This window comes from Nicotiana sylvestris, chromosome 7 (assembly GCF_000393655.2).
Source record: "Nicotiana sylvestris chromosome 7, ASM39365v2, whole genome shotgun sequence".
In the NCBI taxonomy this organism is placed as follows: Eukaryota; Viridiplantae; Streptophyta; class Magnoliopsida; order Solanales; family Solanaceae; genus Nicotiana; species Nicotiana sylvestris.
Window position 1 is genome coordinate 9,549,889 of NC_091063.1, and position 13,081 is coordinate 9,562,969.

The following is a 13,081-nucleotide window of genomic DNA, read 5'->3' on the forward strand; positions in this document are numbered from 1 at the left end:
AACACCGGGCTGCGAACGCCAAGCAACTACCTAGTGAACTCCGAACAGCATGCTGGAAGCAATCAGCCCTCGCTAGCGGGACCCGAGGCTCCTAAATCTGCACACAGGGTGCAGGGAGTAATGTGAGTACGCCAACTCAGTGAGTAATAAAAGTAAAGGCAGCTGAGCGATAAGAAAGCACATAAAACACAATAAAATACTACAAAGAAACAGTATAAAACCAATACAATGTAATAAAACAGTGAAAACTTGTAAAATCACCTTAGTTCAATAAAAAACACCTCTTTAAAACATCTATTAATAATTCAAACGAGTGAATGAAAACAGGCAGAAAAGATAGACACAAAAATCAGCCCCTCGGGCTACCTCACAATCACTCGTATCAGCCCCTTGAGCAATAACATGGAACAACATCAGCCCCTCGGGCTAAATCACAACATACACTGGGTATCCGCACTCACCGGGGGTATAAATACTCCGGGATGGGCCCCTTACGGCCCAAGTGCAAACAAGCCATCTCGTGGCATAATCAAACAGTCTCTCGGCCTCATATATCAAGCCATCTCGTGGCGTAAAAACTCACGCCCTTGGCCTCATAAACATGAATTAGTACAATACTGCTGCGGGGCGTAGCCCGATCCCATAATAACCTCACATCACAGGCCCTCAGCCTCCCTTAGTCAGAAATCTCTCAAAGCCACTCGGGACAGTAAAAATATGAATGCTCAGCCCAAAATATCTTTTAAGATGTCAAAATAAAGTAAATATGGCTGAATTATGAAAACAGTAGAATACAACATGATCGAGTACAAATATGAAGTCAAAACAGTGAGGAATAGTTGTAAAATTCCCCTAAGGGTCTAAAACGATTGGCACGAGGCCCAAATATGACATTCAACCCAAAACATGATGAAAGCAAATAGTTTTCAATCAAATACGCAATTAAACAGTCATACGGGATGGACTAAGTCACAATCCCCAATGGTGCACAACACCACGCTCGTCATCTAGCATGTGCGTCACCTCAAAGTAGCACAACGATGTGAAATCCGAGATTTCATACCCTCAGAACAACATTTACAATCATTACTCACCTCTATCCGGTCCAAACTTTAGTTCGCGATGCCTTTGCCTCTCGAATCGGCTTTCGTATGCTCCAAATCTTACAAATTCAGTACATAACCATCAAAATATGTTAAGGGAACAAAACCCACTCGAAAGTAATCAAATTACAACACAAATCCCGAAATTAACCAAAACCCGACCCCTAGGCCCACGTCTCGGAATCTGATAAAAAATGCATCAATAAACTCCTTATCCTCCCATGAGTTCATCCATATCAAAAGTACCAAAATCCGACCACAAATGACCCCTCAAACTCTTATTCAAAGGTCTCCAATCTCAAGCCCTAGTTTCTTCAATATTTACCCATAAATTTCCATACATTTCAAGCCTAATCTATGAAATAACATCATAGGAACGAGTTTTATGATAAAAAAATCTTACCTCAATGAAGTTCCCTTGGATTCCCTCTTTAAAATCTCCCTAAAAGCTCCAAAAATCACTTTAAAAATGGTGAAGAAAGGCTGAAAATCACGAAGGAGGGTTTATATACTTTCTGGCCCATCAAAACCGCACCTGCGGTTAAATGGTCGCACCTGCGGACTCCTACCTGCGGTCCCAGGTACTCACCTATGAAAATGACTTAACTCCCCAGGACCGCACCTGCGATCACTCCCTCGCACCTGTGCCATCGCAGATGCGCTCAGATGTCCATTTCTGCGGCCCCACCTGATCTTCCTCTTGGCCGCATTTGAGGCTTGCCTTCCGCTTCTGCATGCATCGCACATGCGGCCTCCAACCGCATGTGCGGTTATGACAGCAACAAAAATGCTTCACCTGCCAAACTCAACTCCAAATCCGAAATCACCCCGAGGCCCCTTGGACCTCAACCAAAAGCACAACCAAGTCATATACCTCTATCAAAACTTATACCAATCTTCAAAACACCTCAAACAACATTGAATCAACCAAAACACATCGGATTCAAGCCTAAGGTTCTAAAAATCTTCTGAATTCCGCTTTTGATAAAAAAGTCTATCAAACCACGTTCGAATGACCTAAAATTTTGCACACATCTCAAATGACACAAAGGACCTACTACAACTCCCAGAATTCTATTCCGACCCCTATATCAAAATCTCGTCTACCAATCGGAAAATGTCAAAATTCCAATTTCACCAATTCAAGCCTAAACCTACTATGGACCTCCAAAACACGTTCCGATCACACTCCTATCACAACCTTTTTTAACAAACTTACTAATCCCTCTTAAAAATAATAAAAGGATATGTAAAGATCAAAGTGTTTTAAATTAGAAAGTGACAAAGAATTGTGTTCAAAAGGATTTATTTAGAGTCGCCACCTGACTTTTGTTTTGGTGTGACAAGTCACCATTTTTTGAAATGATTTTCCTTTTAAAATAATTTGGACTCCAAAATTAAGTCTGCACCATAGATTCGGATAAGGGGGTTCATTTGACTCGGGAAGAAGGTGTTAGGCATTCCCCGAATCCTGTGAAGGTCACAGTTGTGTACTCGATATAGTTGGATTTTAGAATATTCAAATCGAGGTAAAAATAAACACAAAAAAGCAAAATAAACACTCATGAGGCTCGAGGTCGTCCCCCCTAGTAAAAGAAAAAAATGAAAATAAAAATAAAATACTACGAGTTCTACTTTCGGCCTCCAAATACAAATACTTCGGGGCATACCCCGAATAAAAATATATACAGATCCTTCGGGGAATTCCCCGGATAAATTCGACTAAGGGAACGGCCTCTCGCCTCAAAACCAACAAAAATCTTAAGGCTTGCCTACCCGAGCGTGGTCGGCCTACACATGCTCCTAGCGAATCAATAAAGAAATTAAAAATAGAACTAAAGTAAAATATTCATTTTATATATCTGATAGTTCCCATTCCCATAGCCTAACACTTGTTTTCTAATTGACCTAATTAATTGATGACTTAAATTCTTACATAATCAAAAATTAGTCTTGAAGCCTCAAACATTTACCTCTTAATGAAGAGTTGCAACAGTAAATAACAAATTCATCATAACCATTAAACTCATTCAAACACACATAAAACTAAACAACAAAACTAATTAGAGTAAAGACATACTAAATCATTCTCAATGAGGTAAGAACTCATTCAACATCACAGAGCAGCGATAGAGACATTAACAAAAAAACATGACATTGCATAAAGCATAAAACAGTAGAAGAAATGAGAAATAGACCTCAATGAATCTGAAATTTAACTGAGTGGCAGCCTGAATGATAAGCTTTAATTAATGGAAATTTTCCGTAATTACACGAACGAGATGGATCAACAGCTACAGTCGGAATTTTCAACGGCAAACAACTTCAAACAGGGGCGCAACGAAACCACGAATGGACTCCATACAGATGAAACTGAGTCGACCTCAACCTCAATTGAATTCCATTTCTCTTTTTTTTACCCAAACCCGAAATTGAAAACAAAAATGAACAGCAATTCGCTTCCAATTTTTGAACCCAGAAAATATCCTTTCTCGTTTTGTTTGTCTATATGTGTGATAGTGTTGGAGACTCGCTGGATTTTGTGGTGAGGGAGTTGTTTGGTTAATTTTAAGGAGATGGGGTGTCTGTGCGAGGGCGGAACTGGGGTGGTCATTGGTTGCTGTTGGTGAGAAAAGGAGTGGGCATCGCTGGGTGTTGCTGGTCGGCGGCGGATTAGAGAGGGAGTTGGGGTGGCGGTTGTTGCTTCTCTTAGGGTTCAAGGATGTTGGGTGAAGACGCAATAGCGGCTGGAATGGGCTGTTGGGTTCCGTTGCTGGGTGTGGAGGATATGGAGATCAGGGGTCGTTGGTTGAAGAGTGACCGGCGGCGAGAATGATGGATTGCTGGCTGGCGGTGGCAACGGCCTCTCGGTGAAGGGAGTGTGGCTGAAAGGGTCTTCTAGGGCTTAGGGAATTTTTTGTGGAAGATAGAGTTTATATATGGGGGTATGGGGGAATATGGACCATTGGATGAAAAGGGAGTGAATGGCTAGGATTAAATTAAAAAGAGCTGATGGGTTAAAGGGTCTTGGGCTTCATATTTGGGACTCTTGCAAGAATTTAATTTGGGTTAAAAATTCTATAAAATTGGGCTAAGAAAAGGTTAAAAATTCAATCTAAATACCTATAAAAATATAAAAACTCTTAATTGATTTTGATAAACTATTAATATTAAAAATAAAAACTAAAAATTAAAGTTGAAACTATTTTTGGTATTTTCAAAGATTATATTAAAATAAAATAGGTTCAAAGTAACATATTCTTCTAAAAATATCTAATACGTGAGTTAAATAGAGAAATATGGAACTATTTTTTTGTATTTTTTAATTTTGTGATAAAAATAATGTAAATGAGTCAAACTTTGTTGAAATAACTATATTAGACCTAAACTAAGTATTTAAATGCTAAAATATGTAAAATCTTGGGGAGGGTCAAAAATCACATGTCTACAACTGCCCCTCTTTGACTAGAAATCCGAAGTATTTTCAGACAAAGAACGACTAGACCGGTTTTTTGTCCCGAGCCTTATTTAGGGAGACCAAAAACTAAGAGGAAGGAGAATGTGACCGAGTCCTGGTATTTGAGCTGCCTACATATCCTTGTCTATAAATGAATCAGGCCATGTGTTGTTCAGAAGTGAATGAGGTGATGGAGTATACTGAGGTGGAGAGCCGGTCAAGGTGCCGTTCCGTCGAGTTTCCGGTCCGCGGTCCTGCTATTACATCAAAATCAAAAACTGAAAACGACTAACTAAGCCTGTCAACTATGAGTTACAAGATTCCTATCTAAAAGTCTTCTGAAGCTTGATCTTGAGTCTTGAATGGTTCTTCATGCAGACTTTAGATTTGAACCTTGACGCTTGCTAGCTGCAGGTTCTAGTTCATTCTTCTTCAACTTTTCGGATCAAGACCGAACATGTAGCGCTCGTGACTTCAACCATGTCTTGAATAGTCCACATCTTTTTTCTGCTTTTGCATTTTGGATTCACTTCTCTTTTTTTGGATTGAGACTACTTATGTTGGTCGTATCGAATTGTTGACTTGCATTCTTGCCGCAAGCTTCTGCTACTTCTAACTAGAATTGAATTCTGAAATGACTTCCCTCGTTCTCCAGGTGGGTGCCTGCTACTGACTTGAAACTTGAAATAAATCTAAAACGAATTCCCTCATTCTCCAGGTGGGTGCCTGCAATCAAAACAACAAAACAAACAAAATTTTCTGCCCCAGTTTGCACTAGGAAGATTTATGAGTTGTTAGCAAATATTTAAACCATGTATGCTATTGATGCAATGATGAGTAAAACTAAAGACTCGAATATGATGTGCGTCTCCTAGGGATGAACTCAAATGACTTAAACTAGGAAGTGCGTCTCCTAGGGATGAACTCAAAAAACTTAAACTAGGAAGTGCGTCTCCTAGGGATGAAACTTGAATGAACCAAAACTAGGAAGTGCGTCTCCTAGGGGTGAAACTTGAATGAACCAAAACTAGGAGATGCATCTCCTAGGGATAGACTTAAATGACTTAAACTAGGAAGTGTGTCTCCTAGAGTAAAAATCTCAATTTAGGAAGTGCATCGCCTAAAACAAAAATATAACCTGAAAAATCCAGACTAGGAAGTGAGTCTCCTAGGGATGAAACTTCAATGACTCAAACTAGGAAGTACGTCTCCTAGGAATGAACTTAAATAACCCAAAACTAGGAAGTGCGTCTCTTAGGGGTAAAACTTGAATGAACCAAAACTAGGAAGTGCGTCTCCTCGGGGTAAAACTTGAATGACTCAAACTAGGAAGTGTGTCTCCTAGGAATAAACTTAAATGACACAAAACTAGGAAGTGCGTCTCCTAGGAATAAACTTAAATGACACAAAACTAGGAAGTGCGTCTCCTAGGGGTAAAATCTCAATTTAGGAAGTGTGTCTTCTAAAAAAATATAACCTAAAAGACCTAGACTAGGAAGTGCATCTCCTAGGGGTGAAACTTCAATGACTCAAATTAGGAAGTGCGTCTCCTAGGAATGAACTTAAATAACCAAAAACTAGGAAGTGCATCCCGTAGGGGTAAAATCTCAATTTAGGAAGTGCGTCTCCTAAAACAAGAATATAACCTGAAAAACCCAGACTAGAAAGTACGTCTCCTAGGGGTGAAACTTCAATTACTAAAACTAGGAAGTGCGTCTCCTAGGAATGAATTTAAATGACCAAATCTAGGAAATGCGTCTCCTAACAAGTATAATTTGAAAGACCCCTACTAGGAAGTGCGTCTCCTAGGAGTAAAATCTGAATGTAGGAAGTGCGTCTCTTAAAGCAAAATATAACCTGAAAGACATGGACTAGGAAGTGCGTCTCCTAGGGGTGATGTATGATCTTCTCAATAGCCTTTGCATAAGCAAAATTGGGGCATTACACCTGAAAAATTCAAGCTTTGATATGAACATAGTTTTCATCGCTATTTCAGGCAAAGAAAACTTGTGAGTTTAAAACATGGGGGTTAGTTTGTGGCCTTGCCCTTGAGGACGATTGCTCCTTCATTTCCAATGATAACTTTGATTTCAACTTGAAAGACCTTGCTTGTTTATTGACTAACCATTTTCTCTATCATTCTTATCACAAAGAAATATCTCTAATCCGTTCAAACCCAATACCCTTTATCTGCTGCATTGTGCTCATGAATTGACATTTACTGAATCTTTGCATATCACATGAATCCCAAAGCATGTTGATTGTTACCAACTCAGTGCACATACTGTTCTTTCCTGACTTATGCCATTTTGATGTGCTAGCCAGAATCCACTTTGTCCAATTGGAAAGCTGATAGCAGATTTTGAAGTCATTTCTTTACTTGTTCTGACAAAACAAACCCCAAAGGACTTAAATAAAGCAAGAAGAACAGAGTTAAGGGGACAACATAAAGCGATGACATCTAACAAGAAAATCACTGAGTAGAAACTTGTCAGATGTAGATACCAACTCTAATGACTGTGACATGCATTTTGGATTATAGTGGCCTAATCTGTTAAGCAAGTCTAATGTTTAACTCTTGTTGTGCCTCTAAGCTGTGAAACTCGGCTTCGACACTCCAATTGTCCCATTTGATCCACAATCCCCAGTCGACTTGTAGTGCCCTGAAGGGTTTTCACCATCAAGCCTCTCTCATTTTGCTCTTTTCCTCAGCTCATTGTCGCCTTACGATGCCCATGAAGTTTTCAACGATAAGACTCTCTCCTTTATCATTTTCTCTCTTTGCGATGAGAACAAGGTATTATCCATGATGTAGGAAGATCATACTTTCACCACACACTTGATTTGACTTCCTTAAATATTGGTCTAAAGGTCTTTCTTTGGACTGTAATGTAGGCTTTTGGACAGGGTTGGAAAGAAAGGGTGGCATGAAGGCTCAAAACAATTTAAGATGAAAGGGTTCAAAATTACAACTTTTGAAATCAGATCTTTTGGAAAAATTAAAACATCTGCACCAGTTTCTTGGAGTTTGGGGAATTTTTTTTATTTCTTCTCTCTTTTTTTTTAATGGGATTTCTAAGAAAATATGCCCCACTCTTGACTTCGGAAGGATTATGAAATATGTTATTTGGTATTACCAAACCATAAGGCTGCCTACGTATCTTGAGGTGACAAGAATCAGGTCAAACGTAGTTCACACACAAAGTTGGTTTTCTTTTTCTTTTTCTTTTTTTTTTATTTTCCTTTTCTTTTTTTTTCTTTTCTAGTTCCCAACTCTACTTCTGATTCCAAAATAGGGGTATGGAACAAAGCAAATTAAGTCTCAAAAGGGGTAGCAAAAGATAAAAGTATTTGGGTAGCAGAATAAAATTCCTTTGTCAGGTACAAGTATGCAATTGAAGATAAGCAAACAAATCACACATAGTATCTACTGATGGCATCAACACAAACTAAAAGTGCCAACGAGCTATACCTTTGTCCCAATGAATGACCCTTGCCAGTTCGAAGCAGACTTGACTCAACCTTATCTTGATGTGGAAGAATGCATTTCAACATTGACTGATTTACCTCAAACTACTTGAGAGACATTTCCTTGTTGTATGCTTTTATCAACATCTTGATTTCCCAGACTTACTACATCAGTTTCACTCAATTCAAAGTTCAGGTCACCTTAGAATGCGTGAGTCTTTAATTGTTTCCTCAAATACATCTTTTTATCATATTCAAAACTGTGTCATTGCTTCATGATTAGACTAATTTTCGAGATCAGGCTAAGAATTATGCGTGCATGTCATGTCACTAGAGTCGGCATAAAAAGAACAATAAAAAGAAAGACGACCTAAACAAAAACTGACTAGAACTAACAGAAAATAGGAGATTGCATTAGATAGATGATGAAAAGGGTTTGAACAAGACAAGCAAAATAGACATGAGTTACAACCCTGGAACAATCCTAAATAACACTAGACGAGTTACTACAACTAAACGAACTAGACAAAATGAGAAGAAGAAGAGTTTGAGCCACAAGACAATATCCGGATTACAACTCTGAAATAACCCGGACAAACAGAAATGACAATAAAATAAACCAACAAAACTCCTCCCTAGCTAGCCAAGAAAAAAGTGTCCTTCCAATTACCAAGCTCGACATCTTAGCCACTGTGTTGCACATCAAGATTACTAGGATCTTCACCAATTCCCATCACATTGACCTTATCAAATAGCTTTTGGGTCCCTTTATCCAACTCGTCCTTAAGATCAACCTCTGGAACTGAGACCGATAGAGCTGAAAACTTTGCGGTAAGTGGCCCTCCATGGGATTCAGGACAGTTCTTATATTCCCTTTCCACACAAATCATGTCCAACATATGCGTCTCATTATGAACATGCGATGGACTTTGGCTAGTATCTGTTGCATTTAGATTTTGCATGGTAATGTCACCTGTATCAATAAGCTTCTAGACTGCCCTTTTCAGATTCCAACACTTTTCTATGTCGTGCCCCGGGGCATTAGAGCAATATGAACACATTTGAGAAAAATCAAAACTTTTTGGAACGCATTTCGGCATTGTTATTTGAATCGGCTTCAACATGTCCAATTGTCTCAGCCTTTGGAACAAAGTGGCATATGATTCTTCAATATGAGTGAAATACTTTTTTCTTTGCTGCTGCCTTCTCATTTTTTACTTTGGCCTTGATTGGAACCTATTCCGGGTAGGGGGTTGATATGCTTGTAGAGGTGGATAAAACATTTGTGGAGGCGGCGCAAGTCGTTGCGGGTTTTGTAAGTGTGGAGCATATGGCGGTGCATTGTGGATAGAGCACTAGGGAGGTGAGGTATGACTTCGAGGATTTTGTGGAGGAAAGTAGCATGGGGAGGATTATTTGGAGTACGAGGATATTCATGGGGTCGATATTTAGGCTAAAAGCATTTAGCAGGAATGCCCACTGGATCCTGTCATTGACTGGGTTCGACAACATCTTCTCTATCAATCAGAGGACTAATCCCAGCAACTTGTTCGTTCCATCTAAACCAAAACTCCCTAAAGCCTTCCTTGAGTTTCTTTTCTATCTGAGATAGGGAGGAGCGGTCTGGGATAATGTCTACATTGTACTGATAGTGCCGAACAAAATCGTGAGACAAGTCACCCCATGCATGCCACTTACCAGCGTCTTGGTAGGTGTACCACTCCAGAGCTGCCCTACTCAGACTCTGACTGAAATACGCCATCAATACTTTATCTTTCCCGCAAACACTTCTCATTTCACTGCAATAACCCCTCAGATGGGCTACTGGATCTCCACGCCCACCATATAAATTAAGCTTTGGTATTTTAGACCCTTTCAACTTTATGGATATCTCATCCTGCTCCACTATCTTAGTAGGCTTTGCAGTCTCACCAAGAGGCTCAAAATGAGGAGCATAAGAGTATGGACCCGAGACCTTGAAAATTAGTTCTAGAGCATAATGTTGGACATCAGGTACTTTGATCACAGTCTCGCTGGATGATCGATGAAGAGTAGCTGGTGGATGAGCTACAAAAATTCGAGTGGTCAAAGGAGCGGGATATGATGTGCTTTTGAGGGGTGGAGTGTGAAAAGGTTGTGGGGAGATATCAGCGGCAGTGAGAACCTGGGATTGTGATAGTGGTGGGATAGTTGCAGGGTTTTCAATGTAGTTAATGGGGAGTGAAGGTGGAGGATGCTCCCTGATCCAAGATTGATACATTTCTGCCATCTGTTGTTTCAACCTTCGGACCTCCTCTTTCAGTTCCGATTCTGATTCTACAATCTCCCTTAGTGGGTGTACAACCCCGATGTCTGTTTCTTTGCTAGACATGACTACCTTGTGCTTTCTGGTGTTGTATGGATTAATCGCCAAAGTGCCACAAACTAACCACCCTCTGTTATGATAACAGTGAAAGTAACAAAGAGGAGCAAAACAAAGTCAACATGTTAGAGTTAGGGCATTTATCAGATAGAAATATCACATTGCGTGCAATGCCCCTAGTCACAGTTAACGGTACTAGAATAACTTCAAGGGTACCAAGGTCATATGGCATCATCACAATTTCACTCTTCTGGCCTTTTTTTTTTCTTCTTTTCCTCCTTTACGCTCCTTAATTTGCTCATTTCTTTCATCTATTTTCTTTCTGATTATCATTCTTTCTTTCCTCTCATTTTCACATCCCACAACTTTTCTCTCTTTTTTTCTTCCCTTTTTTAATAATGATTTGATCGAACCCTATGTAGGTTGCCTACGTATCATGCCTCTCATGAATCAGATCAAGCGTAGTTCTGAAAAAAGTAATGGACAAATAAACTAAAAATAAAAATCTTTTTGGATTTTTCATTTATATTTTTTTTTGGTTTTTCAAATACAAAACAGGAAGTACTATAACAAAAGACTCGACAATATTAACTAGACTGACAGACTCGATACTACTGTACGAGACTAAAAATTAAAAGACAACATAAGATAGACTAAAAAATAAAAATTTTCCTCAAGCAGCTCGTACATGCAATGGTCTTGAATAGAATGGTCCTAGGGTATTTATCATGCTCAAACTCTAGCCAAATGATCCATACCTGAATGGAAAAAATAAGATCAAATAGAGTTAGTGACTCAAGACACATGTGACGCCACGACACCTTCTATTGGACACATGCAAGGCATAATTAAGGCTATTTTGCAAAATGACCTACGTAGCCAAAATGTGGCTATTAGCGCAAACTCAACAAAGATGACCTAAAAGACATGGACATACCTCCCTAAGGCTTATATGGATTCAAACTCCCAATAATCATGGCCCAAAATTAATTTGCAGAAATGACCCATTTTGCAAAAACGACTGATATGGCCAGAAGTGGCCAAAGAAGCAAACTCAAAAAGGAAGGACCTTAAAGTAATATGACACATAGTTCTGGACTCAAAATCCTAAGACATGAGTAATTGAACCACTTTTACAAAAATGACCCCATTTTGCAACAATGGCTGATATGGCCAAAAGTGGCTAGACATGCAAATTCAACAGGAACAAACCTTAAAACTGAGAGAACACCTTGATGTGGGCATAGGACTCTAATACATGGGTTAACAAGGCATTTTGCGAAAATATCCCTATTTTGCAAAAACAGCCAATGTGGCCAAACGTGGCTAGACATGCAAGATTTGACTAAGACCCCGCGAAGCCAAGAACCAAAGACTTACTAGGAAGACCGGAACCTATGTGGGCTGCCTACGTATCCCGCCCCGAAGGACAAGAATCGGGTATGCGTAGTTCGGAAAGATTGGACATGGGAGAAAGCTTTTAAAAAAATGCACCTAATTTGGAAAAACTATATTTTTTGCCTTTTTGAAAAATGATAGAAAAATATAAAATCTTTTTGGATTATCTTTTTCTCGTTTTTTTGATTTTTTGAAAAAAGATGGGAAAGTGCAAAATCTTTTTTGGATTTTTTTCATTTTCATTCATCATTTTTTTTGTCTTTTTCTAGAAAAAGTTGTGAAAAGAAAAAAATAACTGGGCCCTACTTGCGTCATCTTTCACCCTTCTTTCCCAAACATATGTCCTCCAAATGACTTTTTTACTCTCAAAGATGCAACATGTATCACATAGGGATGATTTGTAACGACCCGACCGGTCGTTTTGAGCTCCGACGCGTCATTCAGCAGTTTGAGGCCATGAGCGGCTTCATCTCAGGTATATTGACTTGTGTGTATGGTCAGAATTAAAATTCAGGAAGTTTGGAGTCAAATCTAAATGGAAATTCTCATTTTGAAAGCTTAAAATTGAAGAAATGAACTAGGATTGGAATTTTGAGTAAACGACCTCGGAATTGGGATCTGAAGGTTCCAGCAGGTTCGTATAATGATTTCGGACTTGGGCGTATGCCCGGATCGGGTTTTGGATAACCTGGGAGCGTTTTGGCGCCTATTGTGGAAGATAGCATTTTAGAAGAAATTGCATCAGTTTGGTTTAAAATGCATTTCAGTGTTATTGATGTCCGTTTAGGATTCCGAGACTGGGAGTAGCTCCGTATGGTGATTATGGATTTGGGAGCATGATCGAAAGTGAATTCGGAGGTCCGTAGGTCATTCTGGAGTTGTTCGGCTAAAGATGGAAAATTGAAGGTTTTTGAGAAAATTTGGTTGGAAGTGGAAATTTTGATATCGGATTCGAAATGCAAATTTCATGGTTTGGATAGCTTCGTTAGGTTATTTGGAACTTAGGAGTGTGTCCGGAATATCTTTGTGTTGAAATATATGAATTATGGGAAAAATTTGAAATTTTTTGATATTTAATATTGTTAAAGTTGACTTTGGTCAACATTTTTGGTAAAAGGACCCGGACCCGTGATTTTTCGATCTCGAAAGGTCCATAGAAAAATATGGGAGTTGAACGTGTTTCCGGAACCGAATTCCAAGGTCCCAGGCCCGAGAAATGAATTTTTTCGTGAAATTATTTTCTGAAAATGTTTAAGGAAAATGAAAATGAAATTTGATCAGAAAGTAATAGTA

The 13,081-nt window shown here is 39.1% G+C and overlaps 1 protein-coding gene across 1 annotated transcript; it reads right to left on the bottom strand.

Moving 5' to 3' along the window:
• Positions 1–9,517: 9,517 nt before the first annotated feature.
• LOC138872730 (uncharacterized) lies at positions 9,518–10,399 on the bottom strand. The gene has a single exon (XM_070151143.1). It carries the CDS (start codon positions 10,397–10,399, stop codon positions 9,518–9,520), a length of 882 nt encoding a protein of 293 aa, XP_070007244.1.
• Between the last annotated feature and the right edge of the window lie 2,682 nt (positions 10,400–13,081).